At 38.5% G+C, this 23,186-nt stretch overlaps 1 protein-coding gene across 3 annotated transcripts in view; it reads left to right on the top strand.

Moving 5' to 3' along the window:
- Window positions 1–21,570, top strand: part of THSD4 (thrombospondin type 1 domain containing 4) — a 258,772-nt gene extending 237,202 nt beyond the window's left edge. For all 3 annotated transcript variants that reach the window (XM_051629018.1, XM_051629020.1, XM_051629019.1), the window contains 5 exons: window positions 424–597; window positions 9,133–9,306; window positions 11,921–12,100; window positions 13,928–14,072; window positions 15,479–21,570. In XM_051629018.1, the coding sequence (XP_051484978.1) occupies window positions 424–597; window positions 9,133–9,306; window positions 11,921–12,100; window positions 13,928–14,072; window positions 15,479–15,621 (816 nt within the window). In that variant the 3' untranslated portion in view covers window positions 15,622–21,570. The remainder of the gene's footprint in view (window positions 1–423; window positions 598–9,132; window positions 9,307–11,920; window positions 12,101–13,927; window positions 14,073–15,478) is intronic.
- The last annotated feature ends 1,616 nt before the right edge of the window (window positions 21,571–23,186 follow it).

Below are 23,186 nucleotides of genomic sequence, written 5' to 3' on the forward strand. Positions count from 1 at the left end.
GGTTGAAGAAAAGAGCAGGAAAAGGCCTTTTACTTGTAAGAGGGATTCAGAAGTCCCGTTTCTTTGCATTTCTTTTGGTTGGTATCTGCTAATAGGCTAAGATCAAAATTATGCAGAACATGCTGTGCTGCTATTCAAATACCAGCAGTTGATTTTGATAAAGTGCAGCATAGCCCATTGAAGGTACAATTTAATTTTATGTTTTCTGAATGTATCTGCATAGTACGTTGTAGAATACTGCAGAATGAGAATATTATTTAAAACTACCAATGCATTTTCATTCCTTATTACTCGCAATCTAGAATAGTTCTGTAGGTTCTGTGGATGTCTTAGCAGGCAGGAATGAAGCTCTGTTCCCAGCTCCCTGATAAAGCACTGCAGTTCTTCCATAGTGTCCTGATGCAACCTCCCTTTTTTTTACAGTGTTCAGTGCCTTGTGGAGTGGGGCAGAGGACCCGAGATGTGAAATGTGTCAGCAACCTTGGAGACATTGTTGATGATGAGGAATGTAACATGAAGCTGCGGCCAAATGATATTGAGAACTGCGACATGGGTCCCTGTGCTAAGAGCTGGTTCCTTACAGAGTGGAGTGACAGGGTAAGGCTTCTCTTTATCTTTGTGCTGCCAAACCTTCTGTAACAACTTAGGTGCGTCAGAATTAAAAATATACATCTGTACAACCATAAAAGGAATGATCTTTTTTTCCATGTTTATCCTTGGTAAAGAGGCAAGAGCAAACAAAAAATAATGATCGCAAGGGCATCTTGAGTTTGTGTTAGATACAAGAATGCATAGAAAGGGCAGGAGTGTGGGTACATGGCCAAACATCTGGATTTAGAATTGGCTCTGTGTCTGAACTTCCCAAAATACTGAGTGTGCTGAGATTTATTATTCTGCCTTGCTTAGCTCTGAGTCTCAAGATTCAAACTCAAAAAAATTTCCTACATTTTTTTTCAGGGATGGAGCTTTGAGGCCTGATGTCTGGGTTTAAGTTCAAGCCATAAAACAATTACCCTATAGCTGTGAAAAAAGGGGAACAACTTCATCACCTTAAGCAAGCTTGATTCAGGCTTTTGTACTTTGTGAACTCTCATATATTTTTTTTATTCCAATGAGTCAGATTCTTTGCATGAACACATCAGAAACAGTGGTTTACCTTGTCTTGAGATTGAGTTGTTGTTCAGTGGAGATATTTATATGCTTTCATTAAAAGCCTTGCAAACATGGGCCAAGAGAAGCCTGGTGTTTTGGTTCCTCTGCTGGATGCTTGCATATCAATTTCATCTGTAAGTAGTGCCTATAAAATCCTGATGGCATCTCCATTTTCTTCAACTGGTTGTTTTTGCAGACCAGTAACCTAATTTGTTATTGAAGCTGTAAGATTACTTTCATAACTTCATGGATTCATAACTTAGATAATTTTGTGGTAGTATCTCTGAAAGCTAGGAACGCCTGGCTCAGAGGTCATGCATTAGTTTGGACACTACTTCATAAGTAGGACAGATACCTGGTATGTCACACGATTTTTAAAAGGCTGATCAGACTCTTGCAACAATTGCTTGCAAAATTTTCAGCCTCCAGACAATTCAAATAGATTTTATAAAAAAAAAAAACACAACACATTAATAAATCTTTGTTGTCATTTGAATTTTTTTTTCCGGTTGTTATTCACTCAGTGCGTGTGCTCTTGCATAGGGTGGGCAGAAAGTTACCAGGTGAAGTTTAGGTATTAGTACAAACGGCAAAGTAGTTGCTGTGGGGGAAATGGCAGTGCTTTTGATTTTTTTTAGCTTGTAGAGCTGGGTTTTGTACAGTATTATTAGAGTGGTATTTTACAAGTAAGAGACAAATATGCATTCTACCCTCAAAGACATCTTTCTTGCAAAAGCTGACCCAGCTACTACCAACCAGTGCAGCTTCACCACATAAAGCTCATATGTTCCTGTAAGGACTCTAGCACCAATGTTTTCTCCATTTTTCTACACTGGTATTTGGTTCTCTGCAAAATTAAAAGTTTTTTGTAGCTGAAGGTTATGACTGTAGGTTTTTATTGTGCTTATTTATATGTATTAAATGAGACATAAAAGAGAAGAAGGTAATGTGGAAAATGTTGGAGGTTTATTTTACCACAAACATTGTAGGGTCAGAGAGTAAAGAATAGATTTTGTTACCTCTTCAGCTTATGTAAGTGTACAAATTAATTTCTTCCAAATGCTTGCTACTGTAGTTGGCATTATTCATCATCACTTCTGCCAACAGTGGGTTTGGAGTTTGAATCACAAAGAAAGGAAGGAACAGCTTATTTCAGGAAAAGAAAGTAGGTTTGGCCTAGAATGTGCAGAATCTTCTAAGGTTCACACATATCTTATTAAGTTGGTGTCCAGAGACATTTAGTGGCACTGCTTCCAGTGGAAGTTGGAGTAGTCAGTGGCTTTGCAGAGTCCAGCCTTTGACCATTCACCTTCTTATTGTGCCTTTCCAGGGCTGTTTATTAGGACAAGAAGTCTCTCTTTCTTTGTAGAGGAGTGTGTTTTTCTTGAAAGACACAAGAAGAATTCTGTCATGTAATGGAAATGGGCGTTCCCAGGTGTATGAACTTTGTGTGTGTAATTCCCCAAACAATTCTTTTAAAAGTATTCTAAGCCAAACCACACTTGAGCAATAAGCATAGATCAGCAATGGGCAGCCACAAATGGTTCAGATAAGCAGCCAAAAGTTCAAATGCTTAAAGAAAGCTTGTTCAAGCCTCTTGAGTCCACAAAACTGTGGTGGAAATCTCACAAGAACAGACCTTCTTTGTGAGATTTATTACATGCCTACTTTGGCTCCCAGCTGGAAATACCACAGAACACTCTTTCCCATTGTATTTTGACATTTCAGCCGTGGCTAGAAATAAGAGGTAAAAGAACTTATCATAACTTTTGAGAACTTTGGAACTTAGAAATTATTTGAGTTCAAACTTGGTTACAGCCATAAGAGAAGGCCTGGCCTGTACCTTTCTGAACCCATTTTGCAAACAGTTCATGTGACTGGTGCACATGCAGCAAGCAGAGATTTCCAGAGGCCTGTCAGAGATCGGTTAGGCACATACTTTCTCTTTCAGCAAGGGATATATCAAACTTCCATGTCTGTATTTATGTGCTGCATGGGGACATTACAATATAGTCTTGGTTAATTAGCAAAACATCAAGGAAAATCACAGTAACATAAAAATTACAATTGTCTGCTGCCAACAGATGTTACATTTCAGGATTTGATAACTGTGTCGTATATTTGTGCAGAAATTGACAAGGGTATCCTTTAACACAGGGATAGAAAGACATAAGTAGTCACACCTGAGTTGTAAGAAAAGGACAAGATCTAATTTAGGATTGGTAGAAAGATGTTGGGTTTTCTTATTTTGATTAAACTTTGCAGAGCTTAAATTTATGCAAAATCATGCTAATTGCTTTCATTTTCATTAGCAGTTTCTGAATTGGAAGATTATGTCATTAAATTTCCCTAAATGTAGCTTCTACAGTGCAGCATATGTGTGCTTGAAAACCTGCAGAGCACATACAGAGTTGTGTGCAGGAGCTGTGCCTCCTTCCCAGCATGGGCTGTATGTGGCTTTACTCTGTAAACAATACCTGCCTTCTTGCCATGTTCTCCCATCTTGTTTTCCCACAACATATATTTGTGTGGTTTATGGTCCACCTGTTTACCTCCTGTGCCACTGACCTTCTTGTATTCAGTGTCTGCACAGACCGATTCCATATATATATATAATTAATCCTAAGTAATTAAAAACCCCTCTGTGTTCCTAAAACAGTACAGTTCTTGAGTTGTTGTGATACACAGGTGTCAGAGTCCATTGTATATATGTAGCAAACACACTTCTACCCGCAAAGCTTATGAGTTGTGTTGTGACCATGTGCACACTGGTGGAACATATAGAAAAAGGAAGGAAAGCAATTTATGCTTAAGATCAAACACTTATATTTTAAAAAGTATATGCTTTGGTATTTATCTTTGAAGTAGATCTAAAGACCGTGTTCTGATATCCTCTAGACTCGATCGTGAGAGGAACAGAAATTTTTACTCATTTCAGGGAAAGATTACAGGTTTAAAGTTTCTAGCAGCAAAGTGAGACTCACCTCACAGTGAGAATGTGCCTGTCTTTACATTTGTTGCTCTGTATTGAGTATAAGTACGAGTATTAAGTTAAGTTTCACGGCTTTGTCTTCAACATGATCTTTAACCCCTTTTGAATATATAGAGTCTGGACAAACGTTTGTGAATTTTTACATGGGTCTGTGGAAAGATGGCTTCCTGTCTCATAATTCTCTTAGGATGTCATACTGCGGTAAAACGGCAGAGTTCCACCAAACTGCATCCATTAATCAGTAGGGTAAAGCTGGTGAACCTTACTGAACTTAGCAACAAAATTGGATTGATGAGAGCAGATGAGATTCTTGCAGACATTTCACATGACTGATTATTTGACAGCTCAAATAGCTGGAAAGTTTACTTCTGCTGTGGGTCAGAAGCCGGAGACTGCATTTTCCTGATTTAAAACAATGGGAGACTCACCAGTGTTTCCTTCCAGCTAACTGGAGCATTCCCCTCTTGCATTTTTTTTTATTCCTCATTGCCATCTCCAGTATTCATTTGTTTCTCATTTTATGTTTAGAGCACACCTAGAAAAGAAGCCAAAATGCAAACAATTCTGGGATGTTAATGAGATTCTGAGGCCAAAATAAAATCTTAGGAAGAAAGAAAAAATGCTGCACATCAGGGAACAAAATCAAAACAGATCAAACACATGCTCTAAATTTTACTCTTTATTAAAAAGAGTAACAGCAATGCTTCTGTTATATCTTCCATTAGAGAACTGTAGTATGCTTTGTAAAAATCCATGTTTTATTCCTTACAATCCTAAAGCATTGCCTAGCAGGTACAAGTGGGGTTGTTGACCAATTAAATGTAGAACCAGCAATTAATATTGTTGCTCATGTTCTTCTTTCACTGTTCTTATTTTAATCTGGATGGCTCACCTAAAATCTACTGGATCCTGAAAAAAATAAAAAATACCACGATGGAGCTTGTGTAGGCATTATTATTTTTTATTATCACTGTTTGTTTTCAGTATGAAATGAAAACATGATAAGATGCCCCTTTCCATTGATTTCATTTGGGAATTGTATGGAAGTAGAAGTTTTGCATTCTTTCTGTGTAAATATGTAACCCACTTCATTATTTGCAATTGAACATAAAGCCAGGAGGGTTTTGAAGGAAACATTGATAGAAGGGTTGCCAAGACCTACAGAGATTTCTGTTTGCTTCTCTAGAGCTGATCTCTCTATACCACAATTCAGCTGCTTTAGATGCAAATCAGCATATAAAATGCACGTGGCAGGGGGGAGCCTTGGCAGCTAGAGCTAACGTATCCCAGTTGGGTCAGCAGGGCAGGCTCATAGGTGGCAGGCAGGGGAAACAGGAGTCCAGATTATCAGACAAGGTCACATTCATGAGGCAGGTCCAAGGTCAAGCTGGGAAATCAATCCACAGCTCTGGTCCAGTGACAATAACCAGGGTTAGACACAGCCCAGTGATCCTGGCAGGTCAAGGTCAAGCTGGGAAGTGAGTCCGAGGGTGAGGGATCAATGAGGCCCGTGGCCAGGCTGTATCTGAGGACAGACACAGCTCTGATAAAGCTCAGGCAGGGACTGAGGTTAAATGGAGCCCCTGATCCCATGGGCAAGTAGAGGCACCCGGTGAGGCCTGTTGGGGCCAGTAAGGCATTTTGGTGCACTCAGGCCCTGAGGTGTCCATACAGCTCTCAAGGTAAGTGGTACTCCATGAGCCAGAGTAGTGAGGAATGCTGTTCCCTGATGTTACTTCAGAGAGCATTTGTAATATGCAAGTACAGTGTTACCTACTGCATGTAAAGAAACAGTGCACATGTAGAAGCAGTCATGATCCAGCAGAAGTGTCCAAAAATTCTAAGACCATATTTCAAAACTTGTTACCTCAAAAGGATACCATGGATCTGCCAGACTAAACAGCGGGACAGCTTGACTTCTGATCCAGCACCTGCTGTATGCATAGCTGCATTCTAAAGGGAAATAATTTAAACCCAGATATCAGAAAGTGTTTTGACAATACATAAAGATGTTTCTGACTATCCACCTACATCCTTTTATTTTTTTTTCCTTTTTTAATAAATCAAAGCTGCTTTCAACAGTTCTGAAAATCAGCCCTCAGTCTTGGAACTGCAGCAGCAGTGAGCTTCTGAAATACAATTTTTAGTTTATTATTGGGAAAACAAAGGTTACATAACCCTTCTAAAATCTGTTCTGAAAGGGATTTTCTCAGTGTAGGTCAAATAACACTAAGGAGTTTCATACCATATATCTTAATTTTTATTTTTTGCACTAGTGTAACATCAGAAGAATGATTCATGAAAAACTTTACTATTTTTGGGGAATCATTAAGATAATGGAGGTTAAAGTGTGGTAGACAGAAATCCTGCACAAATGGGGACATTTTATGGGAACTCAATTGGTTGCTATTTAAAAATGTTATGAGGGCTAGCAATGGTGCTGAGACCTGGATGAAGGACTCTTGAGTTCTGGTAGATTTCCTGCTGCCTGTTTCTTGTGGTTGCTGCCCCAGCTGTGGGTAGTGAGTAGGGCTGGCACATTAGTGACAGGGAGCTGGCACTGCTAAACGTTTGGGTTTTTTGCCCTGCCATGCCCTGTGGCTGTGACAAAAAAATCTGGCTTCCACTTGCAGGTTTCCAGGTTTGCAGGAACTACCCTTTTTGTTTTGGACTGCTGTTATGGTTGTTTTCTGACAACTATTGGAGCCTTTGATTAGGGTTTTTTTCCCTCATTTTTAGTTTTTAATGGCAATTGAAAGCCTCTGAAACTGAACTCATGAGGAAGGGACCTCAGGAAGAGGAGAAATGGCAGACTCCTTAGAAGTACGGAGGGTGTTCCACAGACTAAGGTTCTGAGGAATTTCTGCCAATTAAAACAAGACAATGAAACAAAATATCTTTAATAATAGGACCAGAACAGAAAAGTTAAAGCTTGTGAAAGTTCCTCATGTCATAGAATGTGAGGTTGTGGCAGTTACTGTGTACTAAAGCAACAAATCAAGGGCACAGAACTGAAAGTAGTGGGTGTGTCAGTTGTGAAAACCAAAGGGAGAGGATTCATTATCCAAACGCTCCCTACTCTCTGCCTTGGGCTTTGGAAATCATGGCTTTCACATGGAAGATTTTTACTGAAAGGAAGAAAAAAACCCATGAAAAACCAAATACCTAACACAGAAACACTGAGGTTTAGGTTTGCTTTTTAAATCCTTTGAGGGTAGTTAATCTGTAGTTAAATCTTGCAGCAGAGGGTGGGACAACCCTATAACTTTCCATTTGGTATTTCCTTTGTTATTTGATATGTAAGCTTAGTTCATGCATAATCATTTAAAACATAACAGTATGGAGATTTTCTGGATGACTTTATAGACTAAACTTGTTTCCAGCTCTGGTTTACAAAGCAGAAAAGCAAATTAGATTGTCAAGTGAAGATTACTTAGAAATAAGAAAAGTATTTGCAGAATAGATGCATAGTTCTCAGTGTATAATGCAAGTGAACATACTTGCTGAGGATAAAATATGAGCAGTCACAAAATTAATTTCTGTACAGTGGGTTTGAAAGGTATCAGTTTTAAGGAGCTCAGTTAAACAGTCAGTTTACCTAGGAGTGGACTGTTTGAAATGGGTTCAATTTAGTTTAGTTTTAGTTTACATCATCAGGAAGATGTTCACTACTAGCACAATTTACATAATTGTTGTATTTTCAAGATTTTGCCAGTTTACTTTGAAAAGACCTCCTTAGCCATCAAATCTAGGTTGCTGAGGAGGTCTTATTTTACACTATGTGTAAAAGTGTAAAATTTTGTTGTGCACCACCAAGAATAAAAGTTCATTGTTACCTATAGATATCATTTAAGATAAGCTAAATCATTCAATCTTGCAGCTGGAGGAAGAAACCATTCCAGGCTATGAGCAATTCTTTCCTATGACTTTGGAGTATATAAGCATTTATTTAAATTCTGGATTTCTGGTTATTGCAAAATTGTTGGGTTTTTTGTTGTTCTTAAAAAACTGACTTGTAAAAAGTTCATTCACTCTTCTAGTTTTCTGGGGATTCCATTTCAATAAAGCTTTGCCCTTTTGTTTTAACATCTTGTGAAAGAATCCAACCTGCTGATAGGAAAAATGTTTTTCTATACTTTGTGAAATAAGTGTAACATGACTACACATTTCACACAAACAGCCTATATTCTTCAGTGTGATAGAGAAAAGAGTAGTTTGCAAACAACTGTATCTACAGTCACTGGTCTCTCTCTGGAGAAGATGAATGACTGTATTGTTTAATCCCATTATTAATAGTGGTGCTATCATGGCATCTGCTGCTCTGTAGTTGAACTACTGGATCTGAACTCTCACATTATTACCAATGAGAGCTAAATCAAACTCTGTGTCTCATTACCAGGTCTTTGAATAATTCTTACTTTTATTCAATAGAATTAAAAAAAAAATTGTTCCAGTACAGAATTACATTCACTCACAAGGAATGTACTGTTCATTGTAGAAGTAATACACAGTTTCTCCTGACTAATAACATTGTATGATAAAAATACAATCCAAAATGTCAGTCAAATGCATCTTTTTCTCCCACTTACTACATACTTATTAATGGGTTTTGTTTGCATGTTTAATGTGGCTGCAATCTGAAAAGCTGCCTATTGACTTGGTCCCTTCTCAAATCTATTAATGGGTATGCAAGAAAAAGAATAAAATGAAAACTGAAAGAATTTACAGATGAGAAGACAAAAAGAAAAATAAGAAAGCTAATCAAAAGCTCTAAAAAACACTTCTTTCTTCCCTAATCCTTCTGTTCCTTTCCCTGGTGACTGTAAAGGACAGGTATGAAACTGTGAGATTTTTTGCTACAGCTGAATTACTAAAAATCATTGACTTTACATAAATTCATTTAGTTTTTCGTGCTTGTTGCTGCTACTCATTGCATTGTGCAGTCTGAAGGATGGGCTAGCGCATATGTTCTGTCTTTTGCTCCCTAGTGTTCTGCAGAGTGTGGGGACGGGGTCCGCACACGCTCGGTGGTTTGTATGACAAACCATGTCAGCAGTTTGCCCCTGGAAGGCTGTGGCAACAACAGACCCTCTGAGACAAGTCCCTGCAATAACGGACCCTGTGCTGGTAAAGAGGAGTGGTTTGCTGGGGGCTGGACACAGGTAAGCTCTGTATCTGCCATACAGGTGGTGTTTTATTGTAAAAAATGTACTTTTATGCAGTGGTGATGTGTGCCATAAGGTATCGCTACGTCTCTGCTCAAAATTTGAGCGTTTATTCTGTATTTTGCTGAGTTGACATACAATACCTTTCAGAACCTGCTAGTTTTTTTACTTTGATGAAAATAAGATTTTGTTCTTCTCTTCCTCTGAACTTTCATTTTTATTTCTCATCTACTGACCCAGTATATTTGTAAAATGAAAGAGAACATAAAGCTGCTTACCATATTTAGGTGAATGATAAAGCAATAGATTTGTACCTTTTAAAGTACAGCCTTCATGATCATGCATACCTACAGGGATGTTTGTATACATACACAAAGAGAGAAAGAGAGAGATAAACAGTACAAAAAACAATGGCTAAACCCAAAATTTAGCATCAGTATTGTTATGCTGGAATTCATGATAACGGGTGAAAAGAACTAAATTTACTTAGTGGCCTATATCCTGATGCTCTTTCCCCAAGCATAAATTCTTCCTTTGATCCCCATCTCAATAGTCCTTCTTGTTCTAAATAAACATTTCTGCTGTCAGGAAAGAAGTCATTTCAGCAGCTGTCAGATGGTGCTCAGACATTTCTGTCCCTCTCTTCTGTCACCCAGAGAGCCTATTGGACTGCTGGTACCAGCACTGCATCAAGTTGTTAGGGAGAAGTCTCTTGGCTGTGCTGTTAACTCACTGCATTTCAGATTTCAAGATCCTTCCAAGAGATAAGGAGTTAGAAATTATACTAGTACAACTGAGATGGAGATTACAGGGCTACTACTATGCTAATGCTTTCAAGTGTAAGTGATAATTATTTGTATTGAAGAAGAGTAATAACAAATTCAGATTTAAAACATACTTAGCTGCAGTTCTAATAGCAAATAAAATCTGGGCCGTGTTAATTGTACTGCTCAGTGCAAGTGAATAGGAACTTTGTGTTTGCTACCACAGAGAGAAGCCTTCAGTAAGGTCAATCTAACTCTCCCCATTCTGATCTGAGTAAGAAAGTTTCTCTCCTTTACAATTTGCTGTTCTTTTAAGCTAATTCACCTTCTTTCTTGTCGTGAGATTTAATTGCTTGATGCATGCCAGGGATACAAAGTCTTTACTGTATGTTATCTGAATGAAGTATCTGACATCATCTGTTCCACCATCCAAATCCTGACTTCTAAATACTAACATGAAAGCAGTCAGACCAGAGCAGGAGGGAGCATTGGTGGAGGACCTTCCGTATTATGCCCTGCTAGAGCTAAGGCTGGATGTTAAGATGTCTTTTGGAGGAACCATTAAATAGAGCAGCAACAGAGATTGTTCAGTGTTAAAGAAAGTGCAGCAAGGTTATTTCCTGCTCAGTTTATTTGGATGCATTAATCTCAAGGTTCTTCACTCAGCTTAAGGTTTTTGTGGGTATCTGGTAATGGGATCATAAATTCCACCCAAAATATAAACAAAGCCCCCACTTTCAATAACATTTGATTGGTTTAGGCTAGAAAAAGCCTTTGAAAAGCATAGTCCTTTATGCAACATAGAAACCAATATGTTGCTGGAATCAACTTCTAAAAACCTTTTTACAAGTGCCAGAAACAGCATTATGTGTGTGTTTAACCTTTAAATGGGCAGTAAGAGTCCATGCGAGTAAAATTTTCAGAATTGGAACCAACACTGCAACACACAGATACTTGCAAACATGAAAAGAACGCCCTGGCAGATCAAGGCATTTTCTAAAAACCATACAGAATGTGAGGATTTGTAAAGCTGCAAAACTGTGCTCTAACCTTGTAACCCTCAAAGGTTCAGTACAGGGCATACAATCCTGCTTTAGCAAGAAGCAGTAACACTGTTTATGGAGAAAGTGAGCTATGCTTCTCTTTTTATTAGAAAAATAAACAGATGCTTCTTTTTGTAGCTACAATAAAACTGTATTTCCAGATTTCTCCAAAAGCACTCTTACAGCCATGTGTCTTCTTCATAAAAATAACTAGAAATATGTTTTGAGTCTGGGGTACCATGTGCAAGAAAAATTTACAGAAGTACAGTTTTAACTGCTGTGGCCTTGTTTAAGATAAAAAATTAAAGATGTAATACCTGACACTTAGAGTCACCTGATGAATTAAGTCACTTACATCCTTCAGCATTTTCTTGTCCTGTTTCCTAGCTGAGACTGCTATAATAATAACAAGCCAAGTTTTATCTAAGCTACTCTTCTGATTCAGAGAGATAAAAAACTCTGCTGCAGAAACTTAAGGAATATTTTACCCTTTTCTTTTTCAATTCATATATATGTCAGTGATGGGAGAAAAGATACAGTTAAGTTCATTTTGCCGAGGAAAGAGTATGGAAGAGTAGTGGATTGATGGAGTTTGGATGTTAGTGTCTAGGTATATATAAAAAATAGGGAATAAGCAAAACTTTACACAATTTCCCATTTGAATATTAATTTAAAATGCAAGTGTGTGGGTGTGTTGTTTTATTTCAGAAAGAAACAGCATGGAGAAACATCACTTTGTAAACAAGTTGAAGGACATAAGTAGAATAACAAATTCTATCACTTTTTTTTTGTTCTCTGATACAGTGCTCTACTGAATGTGGCAGTGGAACTCAACAGAGAGAAGTAATTTGTGTTAGGAAAACTGAAGGTAATTTTGATGTTTTGAGCCCGTATGAATGTTCATATTTGGAAAAACCTCCCAGCCAGCAATCCTGCTACCTCAAACCCTGTGGTTCCAAATGGTTTCATACAGAATGGAGCACAGTAAGTTTGTAATGCTTTTCTATACCTAGTTTTGATTGATATAACTTTTTCTGTGTATGTTGAAAGAGAACACCATTTGGATAAAACCATTGACTATGAAGTTGACTTAATCTTGCACAGAAATTACACTTACAAGAAAACATACTCTGTAGTACCCAGTGGAGCTTAGAAAAGTTAGGAAGTATCTTGACCATTAGGAGAAACTGCATGGTTGTCTTGATCACTGATCTCTTCTTACAGGAAACTTCCTGTTTTATAAAGTTGGTTTGCTCCTTAATGAGACTATGTAGTACACTTAAGTTCTTTTCAGACCTCTAATTTCATTAAAATTAAGAAATATTTAATAAAGAATGAGGAATGTATTAAATGTTTAAAGTCAGCTCTACAGTAAGTTTTATCTCATTAAAGTATGTTACTATTACCTAGAGAGTATGTGGAATGTCTTGCTATTAGACCTAAAGAGAAAGGATTATGGGGTTAGCAGTGAGCAGAATACCTGGTTCAAACCCCCTTACTAACTAGATTTTTAAACTGTCCAGTTCCTGTCTTCAGCAGATGTTTTCTATGACCCAGTATAAATGGCATGGCCTCTCAGTCATGGAGATTAAATGCCTAGCTAACATGGAATGCTGGGCTTTGTGTATAGGATGTTGAGTCTAACATCTACATTCTGTCTTGGTTCCATCCTAAGTGCTTAATATCTCTACAAACCTGAACTGAAATTCATACTGTTGGATTTGTAATTACAGTATTCTATACAGGCATGTAACAATAGTAATTGTATGAAAAATTACAAGTGTTCTATTACTGTTGCCACAGGGCAGTGTCTTTTTTGAAGTGTGGAAAGGTTGTACTTAAAGATGAAAGAGTAATTCAAGAATACATTATTGAGAATATTTTAGTTAGTTTGCTACAATATCTGATTTTATTATAATGATAAGTTGTTTTTGCAATCGTAGGAAAAGAAATAATTATGCCAAAAAGGTCAGAAAGAAAGCATTCTTACTAGTTTGGGGCTATTAAGGTTTTAATCATTATAAATGACCCAGGTTTAATTAAGTTTGTGAGGATTTAGGTCAAAGTGGACAGTGAGCCAAATCTCAAAGACCTCACTCAGGCAAAATTCTTGAAGTCAACAGGGGATTTGCTTCAGTATGGGCAGAAATGTGTAATAATTGGCTTTAAAAATACCATGACAAGTAAGTACAAAAGTCTCTGGCTTCATAACAGACTTTGAAGGAGTGCAGAAATATTTTCTTTAGAAATTATATGCTGAGTACTGTAATGCTGAGTAAAATTGTTGTGCTGTAAGAAGCAAAAAATAATTCAGGGCTAGAAAAAAGGCAATTAAAATTATTCCCAATTGTATAAAAATGAAGGCAAAAGGGTAGTGGAGGGCAGTGCACTCAAGTTATAAAGTTCAGTGCAGGAAGTTCTTAGAGAAAAGAATGTGAATATTGAGGAAAGTAGATTTGAGATATATATACAGATAAGCAGAGAATAAGACAAGTAATTAGAGAAGCAAGAAGCTAACTAATAAATTCAGAAAGGGAAATATGCTAGCATACATTCCATTTGACAGTGTGAGCCATGTTTCCTTGTCCAGTTCTTGTCCCTGTGGTCAAAAGTGGTTTTGAACCTTTAAAAAAAAAAAAAAAATTTGTACCTGTATGTTAAGGCCTTCACAGAATGCAAAAAATATCAGAAGTGGTAGAGTTGATAAAAGGCTACAGTGGTACCTGGGTCTGGCTTCAAGGTTCCCATGGCTTTCTTTCTGTATTTGCACATCTCATATGGTCTTCATGAACTTCAGCTTTTGTATTTCAGTGTTCCAAATCCTGTGAAGGAGGATTTCGAGTTCGAGAGGTACGATGTCTATCAGATGATATGACAGCCAGTGATCAGTGTGATCCACAGCTTAAACCTGAAGAAAAAGAACCATGTAACACACAAGACTGTGTCCCTGAAATAGGTAAGGAAGCTTCTGTTTTAACTATGGGACTCCCTCTAGCGGAGAAAATCTTTACTAATTTTGCAGGGATTTTAGAGTGTATTTTCTTTACCGGGGTTTTATTTTTACACAAAATGCAGCTCTTTTCTATGGTGTAGAAACAGGTTTTCATTTCTGATTAAAAACGTTTTCCTTGTAGCATGCAAGAAACTTGCTTACTTTTGAAGCTGCTGAGAATGTGAGAAGCCTGCTTCTGTGAAAATGGTCCATATAGGGTGTTTTTATGCAGCCTCCTTGCATTCTCAAAGGTTTCTCTTAGTAGAGTCTTTAAACAAAAATATGATCATGTGTGATATACTGGATTTGGCAACAGATTCTGTAAGAACCAATAATATTGAACTAAGACATTAAGGGCAATGAAGCAATTTTTCTTTTATATAGAGTAAATATACACATACATAATTTGGCACTGGAGTTAGTCATTCGTCTCAGACAGGTTTTATTTTAATAGTAATGAGAATGACTAGGGAAAGGAAGATGCAGGTATTTAGAAATAGTTTTATCTCTTACGTTCTACAAAAATTTTCAGTTGAGAATTATTCTACGTAATTTAATATAACTATATAAAAATCTTTTATACCAATATTGTTAATTTTTATTGTATTTGTGTTATTTCTTTATTTTAAAAAGGTTTGTACAGAATTGCTCATTTTTACATCTGCTATTAGTGTTTTGTCATTCAGTCTTTTTCATAGCACCTCCATTTCTCTGATCACATACCTGATCTTAGCTGACACAAAAGTATTTCTAACCCTGTTGATTGTAAAGAAAAACAGGTTGTGAACAGAACACATTCCAACACTTAAGAAAAATGGAGAATGTTAAGAACAGCAGCTCTTGCCTTTTTTTAATATAGTTGTTTTAAACCATTTGTAATATTTGTAAGGAGGGGGAAGTGGTTTACTGTTTTCCAGTATTTAGATTCATCAGTACTTGAAAATAACATTTTCAGGTTCTGGTGCCATCTGTACACTGCCACAAGAGTTTAGTACCTGTGAATTTGAAAATTAAGGGGAGAGGTATCTAAGTGAAGAATACTAGAGACTTCACTTTCATCTTTATTCAAGACAAATTTTGTATTTAAAGAAACCAGCAACAACCCCCCCCAAAAAAAAAAAAACAAACAAGAAAAAACACAACAAAAAACCAAACCAAACTCACAACTATATAAATGGGGACAGGTACGTTTCTTCCAGGTTTTTATGTATCTTTATATTAAATGTAGAAAATCTTGAATAATTTAACCTATTTGCATAGGTAGCCAAGTTTAATGTGCAGTGAATGTTGAAATGCAAGTCCGAGGGATTTTACACAGTTGCTCTAACAGTGTTGTCTTCTCTTTCTTCCCTCTTCCTTTTTCTCTGCAGATGAGAACTGCAAAGATAAATACTACAACTGCAATGTGGTGGTTCAGGCCCGGCTCTGTGTCTACACCTATTACAAAACAGCCTGTTGTGCATCCTGTACACGTGTGGCAAACAGACAATCGGGGTTTCTAGGGCGTAGATAACAAAGACCCTTCTACTCAAAGCGGCAATGTCAGTCTTCGGATGGAGCTTGAACAGTGTTACTGTTTTGACTACAGCAGGTTTTAGCTTCTTAGAGGTGGTTTTTTATATTGCTGACTACATCAAGACTATGGTTAAATCTCACACCCTTTCAGTTACAGTTATTGTGCAGTTATATTTTTTTAAATGTTTGTTGTAAAACCGTGATCTTTTTAAAGCATTAGTTTTAATTATACTATCCTTTGCACCTGCTCATCAGGTAATTATTTAAAGAGCATACCAGCCTTAGTATTGTGAAAGTAAAGAAAACTAAATCAATCACAAGCAATTACTGGAGATATTTGATCAGTATGGATGCAGCTGCAGCATTATTTTCTGAGTGCTTACTCTTACTTGGTATTTTGGACTGCCTTAAATGATACTAAATCAATGAATCATGTACATGAGAAAATATACTTCACAAAGAACCACATCTTTGAGAAGCCATGTATCTTCAGTTTCTTAGCACTCTAACTTATATTTTAATTACTTCAGTCCATTCATAATAAATTAAGAATCATTCTTAAGCTCCCTCAGTTGTACTTTTAGCTAACTTCTGTCCTCAGGCAGCAAATATATATATTCTTGACTGCCAAAAAGTGCCTTTATATTTTATTCATAAACTCTTGAAGTTACACTTTTCTAATTTTGTGTGGATTTTAAAATACATTACCTACCAGAGTGCCACTAATGCCTAGCCATTTAAGTCTTTAACTGCAGCTGTCGGTGAGACAGATTTACCAGAAAGGTGAAGACTTTGCTGGCATAAAAAAAAGTGATTGTTTCCATTGGCAGGGTCTCCTTCCTGTAGGGCAGTTATTTCAGTGAACTGGAATCTTGCCTAATGTCTCGTCTCTGCACTATTGCTTAACAACTACCGTACCAAAGTACTTTGTCCAGATCTACTCTGGAGATGTGACCAGTTTCTGAAACAACCACCAAAGGATGCAGGCCTCTGTGCTTCACAGCAGTCGTGTTGCTCTTGGTATCAGGCAGCAGTAGGAGTGTGGTAGCCAAGTATCTGCAAAAAGGAGATCTTGGCTCTTGGCATTCTTCAGGTTTTGATCTGTTATTGCAACATACTTGTCTTTTTGAGTCTGTTTCATCCCGCAGATCTATTAATATCACTCCTTTTTTTACTACTCAAAAATGGCTCCACACTTAGAGCTGAATTTAGGTGGTGATTTTTCATTTCTGCAGTTACTGTGCTCAGCTTTGGGTCTTGCTCAGAGCAAACGGAATGTGCCATGCAGTGCAGATGAAAGGTTTTGCATTATCTGCACATTCTCTAGCCTTTACCTCTCCAGCCTGAGAGGTCTTTCAAATGTGTAAATAAAACTGAGGGAAAACATAAAACACCTCTGAACATTCAGCTGTTTACTACAGCATATTGCTTGTAAATTAGTGGTACTAATTATGCATCTATTTCTGAGGTGCCTGTTGTCTTGAGTTGAAAAACAGTTTTAATAATTCATGTTAAATCACTCCCTCTGATGTGATGTAACAGTGATTAAGGTCTCCTGCTATTGATGAAGAGGTATGTTTGAGCCTCATTGTGTTTTATTTTCTTCTGCTGCTTTGGTGCAGAGGATGTAGGAAGAGAGAACGGGGCACTGGGAGGCCAAGGTTGCTGGATGTGGTACTAGTCACATCAGCCTGTGTCCTGGAAGCTACAGGAGGGCAGAACTCCTGTAGTCTAAGAGCTGCCTTGGATCCAGATGAACCTTAGGTTTTTTTATTTGGTCACTCATGAAAAATGTATTTCAGACATGATGAACTACTACTCTTTGACTAGGTGAAATGAAGAAGTGTTTCCCCCAAAATTTGAAGTCACTTTTTGTGACTCTAAACCAATAATGTCATTGACTGTTTCTGTACACTTTGATTTGGCTTTTTCACTGTAGTTAATTGATAGAAAGCTGTTAGAAGCAGAAATGCTAATTAGAAAACTTTTCATTTGAGTTCACAAATCTCTAACAATTCTCTTCCCTTGTATTATGAAGGTATATCCATGAAGATATGATTTGTAAACATATTATATTCCTTAGATTCTTGACCAAAGAATGATATGGATAAAGTGCAGTATAACTACTCTGAAATCCAGTATTTGTAAATACATCTGGGCTTCTCATTGCAGTAATTCTTGACATACAGTATATAATTTCTGCTGTTGTCTCTTTTCTCCCAAGGAAGTGTATCCTGTTAGCTTGAGGGAGATACCAGTTCCATAAAAAGACCCTCTGAAAACTACAAGGGGAATGAAATGCAGAGAGGTAATCAGGTTTGCAATCAGTTCATAGAAAATTATCTGCTTGTACACACTTCTGGCTGTGAGACAGTCAGTGACTCAGCACGTAGACAGGGGATCCTGGTCATATACAAAATATGTAATTTTATTCTGGAATATATGGCCACTGGGTTGTTTTAAGATTATCATCTTGTGGGCTCCATTAAGCTGCCACTAAAGTAAACAGAGTTCATGGGAGTTAAATATCAAAGAATATATAAATACACATAGCAATATAAGCCTGTGTTATGCCTAAGCTTTGTGAATTGAATGCAGTGAATGAAGGTTATACAAACTGTACTTTTTTCCTTTTTAGTAAGGGACAGTTTTCAGATGTACCAGATTAAAAAAAAGATTGTTTCACTTAATTAAAAATCTAACAATAAGGAAACTGCCAGAATATTGCTGAACTTAATAATTTATCATCTCATGAGTCAGCATAATCAACACAGTTGTTCCTGCAAAATGAACTAATGAACCCTTCTTTTCAGCACTTTGATGTACTAATATTATCTACATGAATAAGTACCATGCTAAGATTTCAACGTCACACAAACTGCACTTTTGAAATAGTGACTATAGCAAGGGTTTGTTTTAATAGAGCAGTGCACCAATTTAGGTTGATGCCTGCAGAGGGCCTGATTTTACTTTCACTGTAAATCAGAGATGGCTTAAATGAATGCAGTAGACTCAGAGCAGGTGTAAAACCAATATAAGTAGGAATTTTTGAAGGCTTCTGGGTCATAATGCTTTACTTTCTTTTTCTGATATTTTACCATCTGTCAAAATTCTGCAGGATAGTGGAAAAAATGCTTCCTTGCCTTAAAGATTTTTACCTTACACAATCTAAAGGTCATCTAGAAGTGTAGGAAGACTGCTGTAGATTGTTGATTTAAAGAGTCTAAGCAGTCTAACTGCTTATAGGGGTAAATTCAGCATACAGCTTTCATATCTTGCAGACATGCAGCTGGCCAAAATCAGCTCCATCCAGAGCAGGCTCTGTCTCTCAAAGCACTTTCCTTCTGGAATTGAGGACTGCTGATGCAGTGTCCATCAGGGTTTGCTGGCTCCTGTGCAATGTCAAGCACATGTAGATAGATACAGCACTGAATTGCTGGAGTTCTCCCTCTCACTGACAGAGAAAACTGAAGCTGAGGGTGCAGAAGTATGAAGGTTGCTCCTGTGGGAACGACCCTGTGTCTGCCTTGGCCAGCAATGAGACAAGAGTTAATATTTGCTTTAGTGTCTCTTGAGTTTTAGTCCCAGGGCTCTGAATTAGGCTTGTTAGCAGGCAGTTGAGTGCTGGGGAGTGCAGTGCAGGAGACATGGGTGCTCTTTTAGGCCTGCTGGCCCTGGAGTCCAGCTGAAGTGTGTGCCCACTGACTCAATGCAGGACTACCTCAGTATCCCTGCACAGGGAACTAGTGTCTTCCTCATTACAGGCAGAATCTATTTTCCTTTTTTCCCCTCCAATATTTCAGCATATGGAGAACTTTCTATATGAATAAAGCAATGTTTAATGTTGGTTAGATCCCACTTTTATCACAATATGAAGCAGTTCAGAATTTGATCTTTTTATACAGAAAAACCCCAGTGTGCTCCAGAGCATGTTAAATTAACGACATGTTAATGCAAAGATGTCTTTTAGGTCATTGTTCATAGACTCGATAAAAGTGGTCAGTATAGCCCTGGCATAAGTGAGTACATGGAACTCATAGAACAGAAGACCACATGAGGCAGCAGTACTGCCAGGATCTCTGCTTTGCTTATGTCCAAGTTTTAGAACGTGCCAGTGAGGGAGGTCACCACTGAGGGAGGAAGGAAACAGCCTGTGGCTATGCCTTCCTGAAGAGAATACTTTGCTTCCACTGTTTAAAATCTGTACTACTGTACTACTGTAGGTAGTAAAATGTGCTTTCCAGGGATTTGCTTTCCTTCATACTTATCCTGACCTGTCTCCCTTGTACACCCACAAGGGTTCTTCTCTTCCTCTTGCCTCACATCCATCCCTTTGTCCTTTGGAGGACAATGTTCAGTTTTGCTAGAATTACTTAAAATCCTGAAGTGGCCATTGGTTGCTACAAATCTGTGGTAGAAATATGCCCAGAGAACTATATTCCTGCCAGTCCAAAGATTACTTTTTTTAATGTGTGTGTCCATGTCCATGTTGGCTAGTTTTAAATGCACAGTATTAAAGTACCTACTGAATTATTTCCTGTGCAATGAACCCGTGATTACACAGCTCTTGAAGTATGTAGTAGCCCTTCATTCTCACATCTAACATCTATTGCATAAAAAAGGAGAATTATCCTCTTCACACTCAAAAAGGAAAAACAGTGTGTCTGTGTGGTTTTCTTGGAGCTTATACTTACTTACACTTACTCTGACTTCTTAAAGAGCTGTTTACTGGCAGATAATTCATGTGCATGTCTGCCACTGGAAAACAAAGCATGAAATTTTGAACACTGAAAGTAAAGTCCCTTTATTCCAAAACTTAGAGGATATGTTTGTGGGGGATACATTAGCTGTTGTTTAGAAAATTAAGTAAAATAATTATTTCTATATCAGAAATTAAAAATAATTCACTAAGTATTTTCAGTGTATTTTAAAGTAAACATGTCATGATTACAATATCTCAGTAGCATGAGTGAAATTCAGACCTGGTGAAAGGGAGAAAATTCCATTTAAGAGAACTCACACCAGACCTGAACTCAGTGTTTTACTTCTCAGCTTTTTGCAACCAGAAGTTCTTAAGAATGTGACTTCCCAATCTTCTATATCCCCATTTACTGCAATGGGTTGTAGATAAATACCACTGTATATGGAGAGCAGAGAGGAGGGGAGCTTAATCCTGAGAAATCATTGACCTTCCAGAAAGTGACAGTGTAATTGCTGTTTGCCCTGAACTGTTCTGTCCATGATGTGTTTGGGTCTCTTGAGACCAGTGGCCTTGGCAGGGGTTGGGTACACACAAGGTTGTTAAATCCCTTTGTAGTCACTCAGGATCAGGAAGGACTGGAGACAAAAGAAACCCTGACTTTTTAAATATGTATAAAATTGTCTATTTGACCCTCATAATTGATTTTGGCATAAGAATATACTTTATTATAACTTATTTTGTTCTTATTTGTAAATACAAGATGTCTATGGGAAAATATGTAATTCTGAGCTGTGTCTATGGAACAAGCGACTGCACCAAAATATTTCAAATATTTAGAATAGGCAGATTTTTTATTAAAAGGGACCTAATATGTATTTATTTACATATAACATTCAAATTTTGTCCAGCTCTTTCAATATACTAACCCACCATTTTAGGGAATTTTTATAGCACAAGTATTACATATATATTTTTGTATATATGTCATACTGTAAAACCATAATACAACTTTTTAAACTTTCTGATTAGCCAGTTCCTTGAGTGAATTAAAGGGGGAAGAGTTTAAGCAAATTGCTTTCTGACTCGTTCAGGAATATGTATCCATGGCAATGCACCTGAACCAGAACTGTACAGCATCCTTTTCATATTGTATACATTTTCTCTTTGATGAAAAAGCGTCAACTATTTTTGTTTATGACTAATTTATTTTTTATTATTGTGAAAAATAAAGTAATTTGAGATGAATTTATGTGACATTTTTTATTTCTTACTTAGTTGATTTGTTCTTCCAGAGTTTCTTGGGAATTAAGCGCAATTATCAACAGGAGCATAACACACTAAGGGGATTCTTACTGGAATTTGGGACTGGGCAAAGTACAACCATCTTGCCAAACGCTGGATAACCTGTGTTAGAGCCCTGCAGATGTGGCAGCACCACCCTGGTACCCTGCCCTTCAGCTCCCTGCTGCTCCCCGTGCAGTCACCAGGCCAGCAGATCCTGGCAGCCCGTCAGGACCTGTCTGTTTGCTCCCAGGATGTGTGGTCTCTCCTTTATTGTCTGTTTCCAGAATAAGGCCCCGCACCCCCCTGTGCAGACCGAGCCAAGGAGCTCGTTTGTATTTTCCAGAGGTGAGGCATAAACCCCCTTGCTTGAGCAGGCATTCCGAGTTTGGGCATCTTGCAGTTGCTTGTAATTGCATCTACTTTTTCACTTAGTGCTTTGTCAGAGAGACGTGAGCCATGGAGCAGACACACGGCCCAAGCCTGGGTGCAGCTGGAGTGTCTGGCACTGGAGAACAGGTACCCTGGGTGCTGAGGGAAGGGGCAGCCTCGCCAGTTTCTGCGGTCACGCTGCAGCTTGCCCCCCGGCAGCTCTGCACAGCCCCAGGGCAGCGGGAGGTCCCGGTACTTGAGCTCCCGGTTTATCCCAGCACCGGCCGCGGCCCCGGCGCGAGCAGCGGGGGCGCGAGGAGGCTCCCGCCGCGCGCCTTTCCCGCTCAAACCGCGGCGCGCGGCGGCTGCCTGAGGGGGGTGCGCGCCCGGCGCCCCGCGTCCTGCCCGCGCTGCTGCTGCGGGGCTCGGCGGGGCACAACGCGGCTCCCCGCGGCTCCCCGCAGCGCTCAGGCGCGGAACCGGGCGTGTACAGCGCCGGGGGCAGCGCAGAACCAGGCGGGGCCGCCTGAAGCGCGGCTGCGCGGCAGGTCGCCGCGGGCGGGAGGTTGGGGCCGGCGCGTGGGCTCTGGAGATGCCGAGGCTGTGCCTGTAAGTGTCGGTTAAAACAACCAAAACAATAGGCCTTGAATTATTAACCCGTAAAATTACATAATAACAAATGTCTTGTTTTTCTCCCATGCATTATTTGTTTAAAAGGAGGTTTCTGTGTACAATTAGGAGTCCCGTAGCAGATACAGCAGGGTGTTTTTCTCGTATCTGTTCAGAAGTGAGGTGGTCATGATACATGTGGTGGTTTGTCAAACCTTGAAGCCTCAGTAGCATGAAAAGGACTTCATGCTACCAGATGCCACCTGGTTCAGGCCACAAAAGGAGAGAGTTCACTGCTTGCCGTGATTTGTGCAGAGTGGACCTGTCTAAAGGTTGATATATTTGGCTGTAGCCAAAGTTACATAAACTGTATGCAGCCCTGCACTGATAAATTATTAAGTGCAAAATGATCACCATTAACGCCAGACTCAACATCCTATTTCCATGTGAGATTTTGTCAGTTCAGAACATTATGCAAGGAGTCTTACGTAGCTGCAGCTGGCCATCTGGTCTTAAAATTGGAACCAAAGGAAACCATTATCAAGAGTTTATGAGGTAAAATAAAACAATTGCTCCTGAAAGTACCCAAAAAACTTAAT

The sequence above is a fragment of the Apus apus genome, chromosome 10, assembly GCF_020740795.1.
Source record: "Apus apus isolate bApuApu2 chromosome 10, bApuApu2.pri.cur, whole genome shotgun sequence".
NCBI lineage: Eukaryota > Metazoa > Chordata > Aves > Apodiformes > Apodidae > Apus > Apus apus.